The following is a 20,412-nucleotide window of genomic DNA, read 5'->3' on the forward strand; positions in this document are numbered from 1 at the left end:
TTGACTTTTTTGACAAAGTGACCAAACAGGTCGATGAGAGTGAACTGGTTGATGTGGTGTATATGGATTTCAGCAAGGCGTTCGATAAGGTTCGCCACAGTAGGCTATTATACAAAATGCGGAGGAATAGGATTGTGGGAGACATAGATGTTTGGATCAGTAATTGGCTTGCTGAAAGAAAACAGAGGGTGGTAGTTGATGGAACATGGTCATCTTGGTGTCCAGTTACTAGCGGCGTACCGCAAGGGTCGGTGTTGGGTCCACTGCTGTTCGTCATTTTTATAAATGAGCTGGATGGGGGCTTAGAAGGGTGGGTTAGTAAATTTGCGGACGACACTAAGGTCGGTGGAGTTGTGGATAATGATGAAGGATGTAGTAGGTTGCAGAGAGACATAGATAGGATGCAGAGCTGGGCTGAGAACTGGCAAATGGAGTTTAATGTGGACAAATGTGAGGTGATACACTTCGGCCGGAGTAATCAGAATGCAAAGTATTGGGCTAATGGTAGGATTCTTGGGAGTGCAGATAAGCAGAGAGATCTCGGTGTCCATGTACACAGATCCCTGAAATTTGCCACCCAGATTGACAGGGTTATTAAGAATGCACACAGTGTTTTGGCCTTTATTAATAGAGGGATTGAGTTCCGGAACCAGGAGGTTATGCTGCAGCTGTACAAACCTCTGGTACGGCCACACTTGGAGTATTGTGTACGGTTCTGGTTGCCGGATTGTAAGAAGGATGTGGAAACTTTGGAAAGGGTGCAGAGGAGATTTACTCGGATATTGCCTGGTATGGAAGGAATGTCTTACGAGGAAAGGCTGAGGGCCTTGAGGCTGTCCTCGTTAGAGTGAAGAAGGTTGAGAGGTGACTTAATAGAGACATACAAGATAATTAAAGTGAGGGGAGATAGGTATAAGACAGATGTCAGAGCTGGTTTCTTTACTCGGAGAGTAGTAAAGGTATGGAATGCTTTGCCTGCATCAGTAGTAGTAGAAGCCCTCAGTAGTAGATTCGCCAAGTTTAAGTACATTTAAGTCATCATTGGATAGGCAAATGGATGTACATGGAATAGTGTAGGTGGGATGGGCTTCAGATTAGTATGACAGGGTGGTGCAACATCGAGGGCCGAAGGGCCTGTACTGCGTTGTTATGTTCTATGTTCTATGTTCTAAAGCTCTTAATTCTTGTATCAGTGTCAGTAAACATGTTCGCTGGGCTTTGTTTCTGCTGGGCCATTCCTTTGGTCCCTCCACAACTCTCTATATCAAATCATCCAGTGAAAGACCTTTATGGAAAGTGAGCTAGAATCACTTGAGTAATCCAGTGCAGCTTCTTGCAAGTTAACTCATTAGTCAAATACTTCCTTATTTGCATGTAGCAATTTTAGCCAGGCTTTGCTTTTCAAAGTTTGCACCATTAATTTCCAAACATCCCAGCACCATACTTGGTATTGCGTGAGACTTTTGCTTGAGTACCAACCCAGCATTTTTGGCAGATTTAGCTCTGTAGAGGTTTGGCTGTGTAAATCCCAGCTCCTTGGCACAAATCCATTGCAAATGCCACATGGAATTTTAGGTCTTTTAACACTAAGTTGGCAATCTCATTCAAACAGACCACAGGCTGCTGGTGTTGAAATTGGTCCTTTCTGTATGCAATGCTTTGCTGTGTCTTATTCCAAAAATCCCATCAGACAATGGAAGTTTTTGTTTGGAACATTTGATTGAGCAATGCAAACACTGATTTCATACAATTCCCTCAGGTGACAATAGATGGAGAATTTGAATTCTGTTCAAATAAATCTGGATAGCAAAGCGAAAGTGAATTGTTTAAAAAAAAGGCCAACTCTTTCCATGAGAGAAGAGTCCCCCTTTCCCTTATCCCTACAGTGTTTTGCTTTCAGGTTTGGCTTCATACCCTCTGAAGTGGCCTATCAAGTTACTCAGTTTTAACAAGTTTGGCATTAAATGCCAACTTTGCCAACACTGTCCACCTCCCAACCATGAGTATGAAAACCTGATGCAGTCAGAGTGTGCACTTTCCCAAGGTGAGACTATTTGAAATGTTGAATTATACTGGAAGGGCTGTGTGAAAACCCCTCTGTACAAATTTGTAGTGCAGTGTTGAATTATCTTTATGATACAGTCATAGGATATGAGCATTGCTAGCTAGTTCCAGCATTAATTGCCTAGGCATGATTGCAGTGGAGAGGGTGATGGTAAACCACCACCTTGAACTATTCCAGTCCTTGGGTGTAGGCACACTGTCCTCCAAAGTTCTGTTTAGAAGGAAACTTCAGAATTTTGACCCACTGAGGGAATGGCGATATATTTCACAGTCAGGATTGTGTGTGGCTTGGAGGGTATCTTGCAGTTGGTGATGTTCCCAAGCTTTTGCTACCCTTGTCTTTATGTGTGAAAGAAGTTGTGGGTTTGGAAGATGCTGTTTGAAGGAGCCTTGGGAATTACTGTCGTACACACTTTGGGGGAAATGGTGGGCGAGTGGGACTATTGCTGGACTGTTAATTTAGAGACACAGGTAATATTCTGGGGACCTGACTTCAAATCCCGTCAAGGCAGTTTGTGGAATTTGAATTCAGTAAAATCCAGAATTAAGATTCTACTGATCACCATGAATCCATTGTCAATTGTTGGAAAAACTATCTGGTTCACTGATGTCCTTGAGGCAGAGAAACTGCCATCCCTACCTGGTCTGGCCTACATGTGACTCCAGACCCACAGCGATGTGGTTGACTCGTAACTATCCTCTGGGCAATTGGGGATGGACAGTAAGTGTTGGCCTAGCCAGTTATGCCCTCATCCTGTGAATGAATTAAAAAAAACAGTTACGACTGTGTGTCAGTGGTGAAGCGACTGGATGTTGTCGAAGGATAAAGTATATTTTTCCTGGAATGTGTGGAGCTTCTTAAGTGTTGTTGGAGCCGCACCCATTTAGACAGTTTGGCAGTATTCGATTAAACATTTGACTTATACCTTGTGATGGTAAGACAGGCACTAGAGAGACAGGAGGTGATTTAATTGTTGCAGTATTCCTAGCCTGTAGACTGCCGTAATAGCCACAGATGCAGTCGAGTTTCTAGTCAGTTGTAACCCTCAGGATGTGGACAGTAGATTATTCAATGTGATAATGCCATTGAATGTCAACGAGTGATGATTAGGTTCTCTCTTGTTGGAGGTAGCCATTGTCTGGTACTTGTGTGTTGTAAATGGTATTTGCGACTAATCAGCCTAAACATTAACTTCAGCCTGGTCTTACTACATATGAACACATGCTGCTTCAGTATCTGAAGAGTTGTAGGTAGTACTGAACATTGTGCAATCATGAGTAAATATCCTGATTTCTGAACTTTTGGTGGTTATTGATGAAGCAGCTGAAGATGGTTGCGTTTCGGAAACAAACCTGAGGAATGTCTGTTATGATGTCTCAGAGCAGAAATGGCTGAAGCATGGTTGAAGGAAAGACAGGACTGGCAGCTCAGCATTCCAGGATGTGGAAGTTTCAGGTGTGATAAGGGGAATATGAGAGAGGTGGGGACGTTGTATTAATGATGAAGAAAACCATCACTGCAGTAAGAGGTTGATTTGGATGCACTAGCTTTTGGAGTGCTGCTCCTTCATTGGATGAAGAGCAGCACTCCAAAAGCTAGTGCTTCCAAATAAACCTGTTGGACTATAACCTGGTGTTTTGTGATTTTTAACTTTGTACAACCCAGGCCAACACTGGCACCTCCAAATCATCACTGCAGTAATCAGGGAGCTTGTCTGAGAAGGGTCTTCAAATGAGGCCGTCTGGGTAGAGCTTAGAAATAAAACATGGTGGTTACTTTGCTGGGATTACACTACAGCCCTCCCAAGAGTCAAAGACAGAGTGAACAACAGAGGGCATGTTCTCGAGGCCATAAAGATGCATGAATCCCAGGGCCTGATGAGATGTGTTCCAGGTTGCTGTAAGAGATAAGGGAGAAGAGTGCTGGAGCCCTGGCAGAGATGTACTTTTATACTTTGTTGGTCACAGATGAAGTTCTAGTTGACTGGAAGATAGCTAATGTAGCTTTTGTTCAAGTAGGGCAGCAGGGATAGACCAGTTCGTCTGACTTCAGTGGAAGGGAAACTTTTGGAAAGATTCTGAGGGACAGGATTAATAAACACTTGGAAAGGCAGATATTGATCAGGGATATTCAGATGGATGTGTTGGAGTGAGATCCTGTCTAACAAATTCATAGAATTTTTGAAAAAGTGACTAAATACAGAGAAACCTTGATTACCCAAGGACATAGATGAGGAGCATTTTGTTTGGTTAATTGATTTCCAGATAATTGAATCCTGGATAACATTGTTTAGCCAAGCACTGGGACCTTGCAATCTTGCCGGGTAATCAAATGCCGGATTATTGAGGTTCCTCTGTACATTAATGAGGGTAGTACAGTTGATGTGTTTTACATGTTCTCCTGTTAGGCCTATGACAAGGTCCCACGGGGAAGGCTGGTCCAAAATAGCCCATGAGATTCAAGGCAAGTTGGCAATCTGGTTCCAAAATTAGCTTACAAATAGGAGGGAAAGGGTGATGTTGGATGGATCTTTTGTGATTGGAAGCATGTGACCAGTGGTGTATCTCTCACAGCTTGGTGCTGGGACCCTTACTGTTTATTATCAACATTAACGACTTGGATGTGAATGCAGAAGCTATAATTAGTAAGTTTGCAGATGACATGAAAACTAGTGGTGATGACAGTGAGAAGGATAGTCTCAGTCTGATATTGATTAGCTTGTAAAGTGAGCAGATGGAATTTAATTCTTTTCAGTGTGAGGTGATGCATTTTGGGAAATCTGAAAAGGGAGAGATAGGGAGTACTGAGGAACAAAGGGACCTTGGTGTATCATAGATCCCTGAAGATGTCAGCACAGATAGACAGGGTGGTGAAGGAGACAGATGGGATGCTTATCTTCATTAGCCGGTGGATGTATTATATGAGCAGGAAAGTGTTATTACAATTTTATAAAACATTGGTCATGTGGAATGCTGAGTGCAGTTCTGTTCACCACACTCAGACAAGTGTGATTGTACTAGATGTTGCCTGAAATGAAAAGTCTCAGTTATGAGGAGAGAGATTGGATTATCTGGATTTTTTTCCCTTGGAGTGGAGGAGGCTGAAGGGGGCTCTGATTGAGATATACAGAGGCATAGTGTGATCATGAGAACTTATTCCTCAATGGCAGATGAGTCCAAGATGAAAGTGCATACGTTTCAGAGGAGGTCTGAGAAATGTTTTTTCACCCAGAGGGTTGCTGGAAGTATGGAACATGCTGCATGAGAGGGTGGTGGATACAGGTGCTTCATCAACAATTAAGAAGCATCTGGCTGAGTACTGAAGATGCCAGGATACAGGCCAATAGACCAAGTGCAGGTGAATAAAATTAGTGTACTTTGATGTTTGTTGGTTAGCATAGTCATGATGGGCAGAAGGTCCTGTTTCTATGCTCCATGACTTTATGATTCAATGACCTCCAAAACCCAGGACCATCTTCCTTTGGGCTTAGTATGATTCCGAGTAGTGGAGATTTCTCCCCCTGACCCAGTGATGTCAGTTTGTCATGAGCATCTTCATGCCATACACTCAAATGTCGCCTTGATATCAACTCTCACCTCATCTCTGGAGTTCAGCTCTTCTGTCCACGTTAGCCCAATATTGTAATCAGTAATGAGTTCAAAGGCTGGGTAACCCTGGCTGAATCCAAACTCTGCATCTGTGAGCATGTTATTCTGAAGCAAGTACTGCTTGATAGCACTGTCAATGATCGCTTCCATCACTTTGCTGAAAATCAAAAGTAGACTGATAACTGGCGAATTACTGCACTTTGATTTGTCCTGCTCTTTTTTTAATGGACAGATCATACTTCAGCAATTTTCCACACTGACACCAGTGTTGTAGCTATACTGGAATAGTTTGACTTGGGGTCATGAAGGGTTCTGCAGCACAATTCCCGTGTATATTGCCAGAATGTTGTCAGAACTTAAAGCTTTTGCAGTATTCACTGCCTTAAGCAATTTTGTGATGCCCATTTGGAGCGAATTGAAGTGGATGAAGATGGACCTTGGATCCTGGGACCTCAGTGGGGGGCTGAGATGGATTGTCCATTTAGTACTTCTGGCTGATGATGGATGCAAATCTTCAGCCATTTCTTTTGCTCTGATGTGCCGGGCTCTCCTGTTGTTGAGAATGAGTATACTTCTGCAACCACCTCCTGTTAGTTGTTTGCTACCATTCACAGCTGGATTCGGCAGGAGTTTAGAACCTAGATCTGATCCATTGATCATGGAGTTCGCACAGCCATTATATGCTACCTCTGTTGTTTGGCATGCAAATAATCCTGTGTTGTAATCACATGTTAACACCATTTTTTTTTTGTATGCCTGGTGCTGTTCCTAGCACATTCCCCCACAGTCTTCAGAGAACCAGGTTTGATCTGTCAGCTTGATCATGATGGTTAGTGTGAATGCATCTGGAACATGACACTTCACATTTACCTTTAAAATCAGAAAAAGTTAGGATCTACGCTACCTTCCTAAAATATTTTGAGGAGATGTGGTCTGGTTCATAACAAATTTGATACAACTGAGTGGCTTGCTGAGTCATGTCAGAGGACATTTAAGAGTCAGCTAAATTGTTATGGATTTGGAGTTTAATGTAGACCAGACCAGGTAAAAACAGCCGGCTTACCCTAAAGGACATGAATGAACTAGAATTTTTTTGTTGTAGTTACAATCAGCAATGATTACATGGCCACTAATACACTAGCTTTTAATTTCATCGTCGGCCATATTGGGTCTCAAACCCATGTCCCCAGTAGATGAACCTGTGTCTTGAGTGGTTTGACATTCAAAGGACACTTAACAAACAACAACATTGCTTTGGATCTGGAGTCTCAGGTCAACCAGTCTAGCTAAGGACAGCAGATTTCCTCCTAAAGAGCATTAATGAACAAGAGGTTTTTATGATCAAAGATGGTTTCACGGTGTTCATCACTGAAACTAACTTTCACGTCTTGATTTTCCTTATTGAATTTAAATTCCATCAGTTGTCATGGCATTTGAACCCTGGTCCCAGAGCATTAATCTAGGCCTTTAGATTACTGGTCGATTGACAGTACTTCTCCTTTGTTATCATTGCTGAAGCACTGATTTGATTAACCTCCAATAACTGGCTGTGCTCCTTGTCGGAGAATCACTGCTCAGTTTTCAGTGATTCATAAAAACTATTTGCCATCTAAACTGGATAGTTCAGCTTAAAACCAAATGGAATAGCTTGCCTTGTTGTCAGGGATGTGGGAAAATTGAAAAATGCCGCATGGAATTTTGGGGCGAGTAATGCTAAATGGACAATTTTGTGATAAGAGACCATTTTTAATAGTTTGATTTGATACAGGGTTCAGATTCGGATTCCAACATTCCTCTTTTTAAAATGGTTTGATGTTGGGTGCTTGTTTTGAAAGAGACAGTACAGTGTGATTTGGTTCTTCTATCTGTGTAGTGTGGTGAGAGATCTTTTAAATAAATCAATGCGGGTGACATAAGGTCATTAATTTAGATTTTGAAAAAGCAACAGTATAGCTGCTTGTTTAAAACAAAAATATAAATGTAATCAATATGTTTTCAGGTTTTCCTTGATATTGGTGCACATGCTGAAAATTTTAATTGAAGGAGTCTGAGACTGTGTGCCACTGTAATTATTGATAGCAGCTTTCTGATCCCCAGAGTAATACTGCACATGTCTTCCTATCTCTCGGTCTTCTTGCAGGAATATTAAAGTTTCATGAGTGCTATTTGGGTGATGGCCTAGCGGAAAACAGCAACGATTTTAATGAAACAAGCAGCATCAACCTGCAGGCTTCCAGTTTCTCTACCCTCGAACAATATGTGACCAATGTTCGAGAAGCACTTGGCGTTGACTCCTACTATACCAGGTAAAGTTTTCATTTCTATTAAGCGTAGTTATTCATTTTGATATCCTTATGTGTTTAAGATGTCATTCTCACTTTGCTTCTTTCAGAGACAGATTGAAAGACAGGCACAAAGTGCTTTATTACAGACTGCGATTATGTTTGAGATCATTAAAATTAGTGACTGACATCCCTTTGCAGTTGTAATGCATAGTAACACCAGCATTTGTTTCACTCTTTACACTTTGCTGCCATCTGTTATGGTTTGTTTGAGCTTCTTTCTCATGAAGCATTAAATATTAAAGTGCAATAAAAGCCAAAGAGTGGAGGAGAAAATCTGTTCATTTATTCATCTCACCCTGCAGTCTAAGTCCATAAACAGTACCAAAGTAATTGAGTTTCCCTATTCCTCCTCCTCCTCCTACATTTTTCCAGGAACATTGCTACATCAAGTTGAAATATAATTTTTTTTAACTAGAGTCATAGAGTCTTCCAGAATGGAACTGACACTTCAGTCCAACTCATCCACACCAACCAGACATCCAAATCTGAGCTAGTCCCATTTGCCAGTATATAGTCCATATTCCTCCCAATCCTTCCTATTTACATACCCATCCAGATGCCTTTTAAATATTGTAATTGTACCCGCATCCACCACTTCCTCTGGCAGCTCATTCCATACATGCACCACCCTCTGTATGAAAAACTTACCCCTCGCATTCTTCTTAAATCCATAAGGGCGGTCACAGCGCCAGGGTCCCAGTTTCGAATTCCAGCCTTGGGCAACTGCCTTTGTGGAGTATGCACGTTCTCCCCGTGTCTCCGTGGGTTTCCTCAGGGTACTCCGGTTTCCTCCCACAAACCAAAGATGTGCAGGCCAGGTGAATTGGCCATGCTCAATTGTCCATAGTTGTTAGTTGCATTAGGCAGGGGGGGCGGGTTACTCTTCGGAGGATCGGTGTGGACTTGTTGGGCCAAAGGGCCTGTTTCCACACTGTAGGGAATCTAATCTAATCTAAATCCTTCACCTCTCAATTTATTAACCTATGCCATCTACTCTTGGACTCCCCCACCCCAGGGGAAAAACCTTGTCTATTTACCCTAGACATGCCCTCATGATTTTATAAACGTCTGTAAGGTCACCCCTCAGCCTCTGACGTTCCAGGGAAAAACAGCCCCAGCCTATTCGTCCTCTCCCTATAGCTCAAACCCTCCAACCCTGGTAACACCATTGTTAGTGTTTTCTGCACCCCTTCACGATTAACAACATCCCTCCTATATAAAGGTGACTAGAAGTGTATGCAGTATTCTAAAAGTGGCCTCACCAATGGCCTGTACAGCCACAACATAACATCTCAACTCTTATATTCAGTATTCTGACCAGTGAAGGCAAGCAAGTCAGTTCAGATAAACAAAACATGTATTTTGATTGAAAAGATTGAAGGTAGAACCATTGTTGTCCAGTTTTCCCAGGAACAATTAAATTCTGAAATATAATCTGAATTTAATTCTTAACTCTTATGAAATAAAAACAAAGTTTAATGCACTTAACTACCGTAAACTAGAGGAATTCTATAATGTAGAAACGCAATTTAATCCTTTCAATTACATCAAAAAGAAAGTTGCTGAAAGATAGTGTTATTTAATAACTCACCTCACCCATTATAAACAAATAATGGTAATATCCTTATGATTGGGAATGGGCTGCCATCTTCCTTATCCATCTCAGAGCATCCATCCAGCCAGCCAGCTGGCCCACTTACCAAGTATTCCCATTTTTCTATGTTTCCATTCCTGTTTAGCCTGACATGCTCTCAGTCCATCTTCACCAAGTCCTCTTAGTTCATGAACTTATCCAACAATCCTAGTATTTCTATTTTATCTGCTAAATTTAAGTGTATTGTATTTTAGATGTTCACACATCTCTGCTTCTCTATGTCCCTTCCAGATAACCAATTTGTTATTATCAACGAAGCCCAAGTACTTTGCACGATGTTGCCGAACTCCATGTACCTGCTTTTGGTCCATCTCCCTCAATATTTCTGCTGAACAAAAATTTAGCTAGCTCAGATTTAAAATTAACAATTGATCATGCATTCCACTGCCATTTGTGAAAGATAATTTCCAAACCTTTACAAACTATTGTGTGTCAAAGTGTTTCCTAAACCCTCTCCTAAACAGTCTGATCACAATTCTCATATTATGCCCTTTAGACACAGAATCCCCAACCAGTGGAAATGGTTTATTCTTTATGTACCCTGTTTTTTTTCTGTTAATAACATGACGACATCGATCAGATCACCTCTTCATCTTCTAAATTCTAGAGAAAACAGTCCTAATTTGTATGCTGTCTCCTCGTGACTTAACCCCTGCAGTCCGGGTGTCATTCTTGTAATGATAATTTGACCCCTGAAGTCCAGGTGGCATTGTGTTGGACTCCTTCTAAGGCCAATATATCCTTCCTAAGGTGTGGTGTGTTGGACATGATCTTTAAAACTCTAATACCACCAGCCCGAAAACAAAATTCCAATCTCTGAAACTTTGTTTCTAAATTAATCTCCTTTGAAAGATTCCTTATTTTTGGATCTCCTATCAATCTTTACTTGGCTGACTAAGCATTTTTCTGTCAATTACCTTGTGATAATTGTCTGCATTGAAGGGCTATATAAGTGCAAGTTGTTATGGTTATTAGTGTTTGGGGTGTTACACTAAATTTGGGGGAGTGTGCTGGAAATTATGTCCGCTATTCCTGGAGTTATGTCAAAAGTTAAGGCTTTTAACAAGTATTTAAGGATTCCAAAATTTATCTATCCTGTACACCCATCTTGATAAGAAACATGGACCGAGATTCTATACTTAGCCAAAATTAATATTTATTACAGTAAGTAAACACTGGCTACAGATAAACAGCTATGAACTGTTGCCATTTCACACTCCAAATTAAAAGTCTGATTCCTTCAAAAATTATCCCATGTTATGGACCAGACCAGACCCCTCAAAATATTCAGAAGATTGTATGAAACTAAATTTTGATTATTTAGATGGTAAATGTAAGCTGCTGCATTCTAGATGCAATTCAATTGGTCAAACTACCAGATTTGAAGTAAAACACACTTTATTCATATACTATAGTTAAAATATAAGAAAAGAAGGAATAAAAGAAAAGAGTTGGAAAAGAACGTTGTAGAACAATAATAGATTAGTTAGCTACTAAACAATAACTGTTCCAATATAGTAACATCCCATAAACACACCCTTGGCCAAAAGCAAATTCAGAAAATAGATTGTCTCACTTGTAACTTTAGCAGCATAAGAGGAAAAGCATAGAAAACTCCTGAGAGAGTGTAGCATGGAAAGATTTACTATAGCCACAGACCCAACACAACTGCTGCTGAAGAAGCTGAGAAACTAAACATCCTGTTTCTGTGGGACTCAACCACACCCATTCATGCTGCTTCTATTGTTCCAGTTAAAAAAAAACAAGGCCTCACAAGCTGTTTCCTCCAGAGGTTTTCAAATGACATCTGGATACCTATGTCTTAAAACCTTTCTGTTAAAAAGAACAGTCAAAAATAGACCTTTTAAAGCCATACTATTGTCACACCCATATATATATTAACACAGACAGAGTCAGGAAAAATAATGGGGTGTTACGAACGGAGGGAATGACTGGGAAGGCAGTTCAGTGGTTCCTGTTAACAGGGTTGCTGAGATTCTACTGGTCAGAATGCTGCTTCAGTCTTCCTTGTGTATAGGCTTTCACTGGTTTGCAAGAGGTACTGGATGGCTGATTTAAAAAGGTTTCTGATTTATCAATTAAAAGTCACAACCTTCAGTAACTGCTGAAGGAAAGATGAACTGACTTTCTTGAGGCCAGAAGTGTTTTTTATTGTGGAGAACAGAGACAGTGCCTTAGCTGAAGGCTTCTCTATATTATACAATCCCAAACTGTTCAGCCACCTTAGAAACAAGCACATTGTTATTAGAAGCAGGAGCATTTTTTGACATGTTGCAATCATGGTAAATAGGGACGAGCAAATAGTAACAGCAAAATGACATAGATGCTGGGAATCTGAAATTTAAAAATAGACAATGCCGGAGAAACTCAGCAGGCCTGATAGTATCTGTGGAGAGAGAATTCGAATTAACATTTCAAGTCCAGTATAAATCATCTTTAGAACTGAAGACTCACATTGAACTATCAACTTTCAACTTCTGTCTTGTCATCCATGAAACTTTTTATGGATATAAAGGTTTTTAAAAGGAAGAAAGATAGACCTAAAATGGCTGCAATAACAACCTGACTGACTGCACCCAAAGGATCAATATATTGATGTCAAAGCATCAAGGAATTCAGATGTATATGATAATTCCTTACATTGGGTGATGGCAGGCTGTCCTGACAGTCAGCCAGCTTGGAAAGACAATGAAGTTACACTCAGGAATGCACACTATTCTATAGTGAACAGCTTTTGAGCAGTGCGTCAGAGTAAAAGAAAGTTGGATTAGTAGACAATAATTGGAAGATACCCTTTCTTTCTGCCTCTGTCTACTGGTGCAGAATGCGCAAGTCAACTATAAAACAACTATGCTTTCAGTTTAAGAATTTAACAACTCAAGGACTGTCAGTGCTTTCTTTTTCATCTACGTTACATTTATTCACCCTCTTTGTACCAAACCCATTCTGTTTGAATCATCCTACCTCTGGTTGTGTATGTTCACTATCATAGTTTTCTTGTTGTTTTCTCTGAGGTAGTAGGTGTTAACCTTCCTCTTTCTTTCACTCATGAAAACCTGAGAAATTTGCCGCTTTATTTTCTAGCAAACTATATCCTAATTGAAGTGTGATATCTTCATGTTATAAAGAAATAAAAAGAATTGTTGTGACCAACTAAGAGGAGGTTATTATGAATGGAGCAAGTGGTTCAATGACATCACCTGGGTGGTCAGAGTCATTGAATGCATTTTCAAAAGACAGTTCCTGTATATTGCTTCACCAGGCTCAGATGCTGTTTCGTATACCAGGACCTATCGCTCAACCAGCAACAGTTTCTGGCATTTGGGTCTCAGTCCTAATGTTCAGATACTCCAACTCAGCTCCATAAACCTTTCAATGACATCAGCCTCATCGCTCACTGCATCCACATAGACTAACTATTCACTTGTTGCACATCACCCAATCGCAATGCAGCATAATCAGTGATATTCATGTCTGCGTCTCAAGCAGGAGGTGGTAGCCCATAACTGCTGAAAATGAAGTAAAACTGATGGAGCCAAGGATTCCTGCATCTCGTGAGATGGTTCTCTGCAACATGGACCAGTTGCAACAGAAACAATGGCATTTGGCACCACTGAGAACCTTGTGTGTAGTGTTATTTTCCTGCCTTATGCCTTTTTTCAATTGCAAACTCATCCTCATCCTGCTACCTTGTATGCTGTGCAAGCTGCTGATGGTGTGACACCAGATGTCTTGCTTTCTGTACTACCCCCAGCCAACTTCTCTTGCCCTACAATTGTCATTATGGTTTCCTTGCTTTCAGGCACCCAAGCGCTATTACTTGTTCAACCATAACAGTGCCTCTTAAGGAAGAGAGATTGACACCACAATACTGATGAAGATACCCTTTGCTTCATCTGACACTCACAATCACAAGACACTGCATGTAACCAAGGAGCTAGGAGAGAATCATGGTCTGCCTGTAGTGAACCATCGACTACAAGTAAAGTTCAGTCAGGTCAGGCTGAAAGCACGGCTTGTGCAGAGATTCTGATGTGGACTTCAATGAGGCAATGTAAAGAGGAATGCTGATGAGGGTGTGCATTGAGATGCTGAATGCTTTGGCTGGCCTCCTGTCTAGTTCCATCTTCGTACAGGATGCTATGAAACTTATTTTCTTAGCTCCGTGATCATTACAGTTGTAATCTTTGCATAGCAATCAGGGGTAGGAAACCTAGCAAAGTTTTGCTTCCCTAACTCAGATGCTAAAACTGGATGTAGTGTACCAAGTCTTGCTCTGTCTCACTTCAGCAATTTCAGCAGAGTAATTGAATCTTGGATTTTCTGTTTTGTTTAGTGCTGCAACAGACAGTGCTGTTATTCATTAGGTATCCTGGGAAACTGATGCCTTTACAAAGATATTAAAACATTGTAGTGTGATGACTCATAAAACGAGATGGATTCAGTTCATATGGGTTCAAGTGAACAACTCAGGTGAACGGCGATAAATCCATTTCCCACATTTCTGGCAAAACTACAACTCTTCCCTACTATCAACACCCATGCCCAAAAGATTAAGCTTTTAATGCTATCGCAAATTTTTCTGACTGCTCAACATGAAAGATCCTCACAAAGAGTGCTATACTTTTTGAGTATGTGGCTTCCATCAGCTTCTGTTTTAATATCCATAATTTCTTGTTCTGAAATCTTACTGCAGTAAAATATTTCTGGTTGCAGGCGTGCTGTTATATGATAGACCGCTAAGGGAGTGGAGAGTGAGTAAGGAGTGAAGAGATTGCACTGACCAGCACAGAATGAGTGTGGAATGCAATAGTTTCATTGTTCCTCAGGTATTAATCTCTTGCCAAAGCCCTCAGCAAAAGTTCAAAGAAATAAATTTTGCATCCACGTGCGGTTTGCCTCCCAGTCATTTTAACCTACTCCTGTATTCCTGTCTTGTTAGCTGTGATTGTCAGGAGACTAATAAAACAAAATTACAAAGTTCTGCTGGATTGAGAGCCTCCACATTCAAGTTATGTACCAATATTTCAAAATCTCCAGCAATGGTCCATGAGCTGAACAGAATTTGAGATTGCTACAAGGCTTTTCAGATATGGGTTTTTGGTGTTTGAAAGTGATAAAAACATTTGTTTAAAGGACAAAGCAGAGGCTTGATCATATTGAAATTTCACTTATTGTTCTGTTGTATTAAACAGCAGCTGTATTTAATTTGAAATTAAGGAAATCATTTTCCATTGATCTAAATTGTTCAGCCTCTGTGTTGCAGTTGGTTTGATTTGAAAAACCCAAATTTGCTGCATGTCGATGCATTGAAGCTGAACAATAAAATAATGGACTGTGTGCAGTACTTATGTAATCTCGAGATAATCAGAATTCCAATTTTAAAATTCTATTTCACTGACATTGTGTCACATCCACTATTGAATAAGCTTCATATGGCTATCATATCAGAATATGCAGTACTCATTCCTTCAAATCCAACAAATAATTAACAAACTTGCAATGAACTTTGTTACTGCCTGTAAATTTATGGAATGGAAGGTTGTAGTAGACTGAGTGCTTGTTGAATGGAGATTTTGTACTAGCTAATTATTCACTGATTTTTGGTTCTGAGTAAATGGCTTTTTCACTGGGTAGGGTTTTTATTGGAACCTTAGCGCTCGTTGAATGGAAACAATGAAATTGAGTGAGTGGGGTCTCATCAGAGTAAAGTGCACTGAGTGGAATGACTCAGCATTGTAAGTGTTCTTTGAGTGGGAATTTGATGGAAGCTAAATACTTGAAAAATTAGTTCTCTTTCAGTGTCAGATTATGTGTTCAAGTCCTGCCATGGAACTTGATGTAACAACAGTGGGACTTGAGTTATTGACACCACCGGTGAGTGACACAGCCCATGTCACTTGAGGATATATTGGGCATCAGTCTTAAAGGAATATAAAAGAGAAGTAGACTTTTCAGATTCTTGAATCTGTTCATCTATTCTCTCACATTATGGTTGATTTTATACCTCGACTCAATTTACTCAGCTTTGATCCACATACGTTCATATCTGACAAAAACCTTTTCAATCTGAGTAATTTAAATAAAAAGGCTCTCAACCCAGCTTTTTGGAGGAGTGCCAAATTTGCATTCCCTCTTGTTTGACAAAATTTTTCCAGATTTTCGTCCTGAATGACTGTGCTCGACTTCTGTGATTATACACTTCTTCATTTGGATTGCCTCACCATATCTTGTTATATCTTTCTAAACAATTAGATCACCCCTCAACCTTCTAAACTCAATGGAAAACCAGCCAAATTGATCTCCACCTGAAATCATAATTTAACCTTTTAAGCCTTGATATTAGTCTGGTGAATCTGTGCTGTACTCCTTCCAAGTCCAATATATCATCCCTGAGGTTAAGTGCCTAAGATTGAATGCATTACTTAGATGAAGTCTGAGAGTGATGTTCTGAAGCATAGTTTCCTTCCCATTGTATTCTTGCTCCCATGAGATAGAGGCCAACATTCCATTAACCTTTTTGATTACTTTTTGTCCTGTGCATTTAGTTTTTAATGATTTGTGTACCTGGACATATAGACCTATTTGTTCCTCTACCATTCTCAATCCCTAGCCACTAAGAATGCTTGTGAATGCTCAGGACTCTGTGTCCAATTCTGATGGAAACTGAATGTTCATTCAGTGGGGTCTGATTAGAGTTAAGTACTCACTAACTGAAAGGTCTTTTGGAAGCAAAGCACTTCAATTGAGAGCCTGATGAGTGTTTGGTCGAAACCAGGTACTCGCCAAGTGAGGATCTGGGGAAAGATGAGCACTTGTTAAAATGTGTACCAGGGAAATGAAGCTCACATTCTGAAAAATGAAATGCAAGAAAATTTATGTTGATTGTGCAATATCTTTGTGCTTGACATGTTCAAGGATAAGTGTGCAAATCATAGGTGTAGAAAGCCTTCATCCATGCACAAAATAGTATGTGCATATCAGATTTAAATCACTTAAATTGCAGGAATGGACAGGTTGATAATTCATGGTCCAGGGCAAGAGGGAGATTAAATTAAGTCTAAATCCTCAATACAAATCTAAATTATATTGGCTAAAATGCTTTTTCTTGTTCCTGTTTTCCATTTTTATATTGGGAATACCAGTGGATCTTTCAAGATATTGTTCATAAGCTAAATGATGCACCGTTTCACAGTAATAAAATTGATATACCAAATAACATGCAATGTATGGATACAAAGGTGGAGATGTGATTAAATGGCCATTCTTTTTAAAATCATGCAGTCTAATTTTATAGATTCTGAGGCAAATTGATGGTGGTGAGAGAGGTTCGGTGATTGATAGGCATCTGAGTTTTTAGCTTCAGATTAGATACTTCTCCACCTGAAAGATATCAAAACATGGCAAATGCAGAACTTTATAAACATGTTTGTCAGAATTGTTGTTTGCTGGTCATCAATGTTAGTTTATTGCAATGATGGATTTTTGTTTTATTTAGAGGTGCAGCTTGCCTGTGCATGAAAGATTGACAGGCCATAAGTATTTGTCTCTGATTGAATGTCAGTCTACTTGAATTTGACAGCATTAATGCAAAGGATAAACTTATTAACAGCCTCAATTCAATTTTCAGCACATTCAGTCAAGGAACAAGGGATTTTTGGACTGCTTAAAAGTACAAGGTGAACAATTTTTTTGTCAGCTATGTGGGAATGAAACCTATTTTAATGGCAACTTGAACAGATTCTCAGGTACAGCTTAATATGCAGAAAGTGCAGGTTTCATTGTGCTGTAAGTGTTGACACTTGGGAAGTGGAAGATCATGCTTTTTCTTTAGATATGTCAAGCTGATAAATTATAAAGTGCAGAATACACAGAAGCTTTTGGATAATTTAATAACTGGCAGCTATGTTATGTTTATTGATTCCTGTTCCTTTTTCTTACGGACTCAATGAGAATCAGAGGAAAACCCTCACTGGCTGGATTCAGACCTGGCACAAATGAAGATGGTCATGGTTGTTTGAGGTCAGTCATCTCATCTGCAGGCCATTTATACAGGAGTGTCCGAGACCCAAACATCTTCAGCTGCTTCATCAATATCCTTTCCTCCATCATAGTCAGAAGTGGTGACTTGCGCTGATAATTACACAATGTTCAGCACCATTCATGACTCCTAAGATACCGAAGCAGTCCATGTTCAAATGCAACAAGACCTGAACAATATTGGGCTGAAACATGGCAAGTAACATTCACATCATATAAATGCCAGGCAATTACTATCTTCAATAAGAAACCATCTAAACACTACCCTTTGACATTGAATGGCATTGCCATCATTGATTCCTCCACTATTAACATTGTGATGATAACTATTGATTAGAAAATCAAATTGACTTGTCACATAAACACTATGACTACAAGAGCACATCAGAGCTAGGAATACTATGGCGAGTAGCTCACTGACTGATTCCCCAAACCGTGTTCACCATCTACAAGGCATGAGTCAGGAGTATAATGGAATATTCCTCAACTTGCCTGGATAAGTGCAGCTTCAACAAAGCTCAAGAAGGTTGACACCATCCAGGACAAAGCAGCCTGCTTGATTATGTACTATTTACAAGATGCACTGCAGGAATTTGCCAACTTCCAAACCCATGACTATTTCTATTTTGAAGGACAACGGCAACAGATACATGGGAAGACCAGAACCTGCAAGTTCCCCTCCAAGCCACTCACCATCCTAATTCAGAAATAAATCACTGTTCCTCCACTGTCACTAGGTCAAAACCTTGGATTTCTATCCCTGCCAGCACTGTGGACTACAGCACATGGACTGCAGCAGTTCATGAGGCAGCTACCATCTTCCCAAGGGCAACTCAGGATGGGTGAGAAACGCTGGCCCTGTCACTGATGCCCACGTCCTAAGATTGATTTTTTAAAAAATTATGGAAAGGGGTTTGGATGAGAATGTCAAGGTGGTGGCAGAGGAGGTCTTGGACAATGAGAGATTGAAGCTAGGTAGAAACATGATTAGGTATGGCTATAACGTTGACATTTGTACCAATTGTTAGTGTCCATTCGTGGACAGTGAACATGTAATCAGCTGCTGGTGGGTATGTTTGTGGAATCATACTTCACCAAAAGGATGGAAGACATTGTCCAAAAATAATTTTAGACATTTACAGGAATTCACTTGAAAGCAGTTTACCGTACTTTCAGTAGCTGTGAAATCCTCCTAATGTGACAGCTTCTTTTGTAGTATTAGCTAATACAGAATGTGTATTGCTGAAAAAGACATTTTATCAAAGCTTTCCAACAAAATTATAAGGACAGACAGCTTACTTATGTGACAAGTGCAAGGCAAAAACTTCAACAAATTGTCTTTACTGAGCAGTTTCTCTTGTCTCATGAATATATATAGCTCATAAGTGAACTGCTCTACATTCATTCAAACAACTTCAACAGAGCACAACGCACATTACTCAAAATAAGAATAATTTTTAAAGTGAAGTTTTCACTTAAATAAACTTTACCTTCATCATATGTTATTAAAGGAAAACTTATTCATCTTGTTATTAAATGTGATGGAATTTAGAATCATTACCCATTAGCAGCTGTAGCTAAACCTTTGAGAGTCACCATTTGTGAGACTTTGTATGTTTGGTTTTTTTAAACTTTCTGCAAATCATATCTTGCTCAGCTGCTTAACTTAGCTCCTGAATAATGACTGCCTTTTGGTCATGGTTGATTTTATCTGTATCTTTTTCCGTTGCCTCATGCTTGATGGTTGCACACACAGCGTCAGCCTTCCAATTTAACATCAGCTTCCGGATGTTCCATTCAAGTGGCCATTCTTATGTGTGAGCTCAGCTGTCCAGGCTGGAGGCCATGATAAGAACCATTGCATAGTGATGGGGAGTAGAAATTACACAGAATTTTTATTGCCTGTCTTTGATTCAGAGTAGTGAGGTTAATTGTGGTGCTGCAGCAGCTGCTAAGCCTGAGATTAGTTAACTCACTGCAGACCATGACTCAAACCCGAGACCCCTTCGGTTGGGCATGGCTAGAAGGATACTAAATGATGTATAGATTGTCACCATATTGATGCTGTTATATAATTAAACTCTCTACGTAACAGTGCAACAAAGGTGCACATTTCTCAGATGTCCTTTATATTGCAAACTGATTAGATCTGAGCATGCATCACAACTGCCAATTACCAGTATCTGTGTAAACATTCATTGCAACATTGTAGAGCTGGCAATTCCCTTAAGCCAAATGTTTTAGGTCAGAAATGTACACCACATCTGAAACATTACCTTGCTAATAAGAGGCTGATGTCTGGGCCAAAATTCCACCTTAGGCTTCACTGAACATACCTTAGGCTTCACCTTAAGCTGCATCCCTGCAATATTTCTGTTCCATCGTGGGGGTCGGTTTCGCTCAGTCGGCTGGATAGTTTGTTTTGTGATGCAGAGTAATGCCAATAGCTCGTTCAATTCCTGCGCCAGCTGAGGAGTAGGTTTGTAGATGACACCAAAATTGGAGGTGTAGTGGACAGCGAAGAGGGTTACCTCAGATTACAACAGGATCTTCCAGATGGGCCAATGGGCTGAGAAGTGGCAGATGGAGTTTAATTCAGATAAATGTAAGGTGCTGCATTTTGGGAAAGCAAATCTTAGCAGGACTTGTACACTTAATGGTAAGGTCCTAAGCTGTGTT

At 40.1% G+C, this 20,412-nt stretch overlaps 1 protein-coding gene across 5 annotated transcripts in view; it reads left to right on the forward strand.

The window, feature by feature from the left end:
* ttc28 (tetratricopeptide repeat domain 28) overlaps positions 1–20,412 on the forward strand; it is a 745,244-nt gene that overhangs the window by 578,666 nt on the left and 146,166 nt on the right. For all 5 annotated transcript variants that reach the window (XM_043715612.1, XM_043715614.1, XM_043715613.1 and 2 more), the window contains one exon: positions 7,814–7,979. In XM_043715612.1, the coding sequence (XP_043571547.1) occupies positions 7,814–7,979 (166 nt within the window). The remainder of the gene's footprint in view (positions 1–7,813; positions 7,980–20,412) is intronic.

This window comes from Chiloscyllium plagiosum, chromosome 25 (genome assembly GCF_004010195.1).
Source record: "Chiloscyllium plagiosum isolate BGI_BamShark_2017 chromosome 25, ASM401019v2, whole genome shotgun sequence".
In the NCBI taxonomy this organism is placed as follows: domain Eukaryota; kingdom Metazoa; phylum Chordata; class Chondrichthyes; order Orectolobiformes; family Hemiscylliidae; genus Chiloscyllium; species Chiloscyllium plagiosum.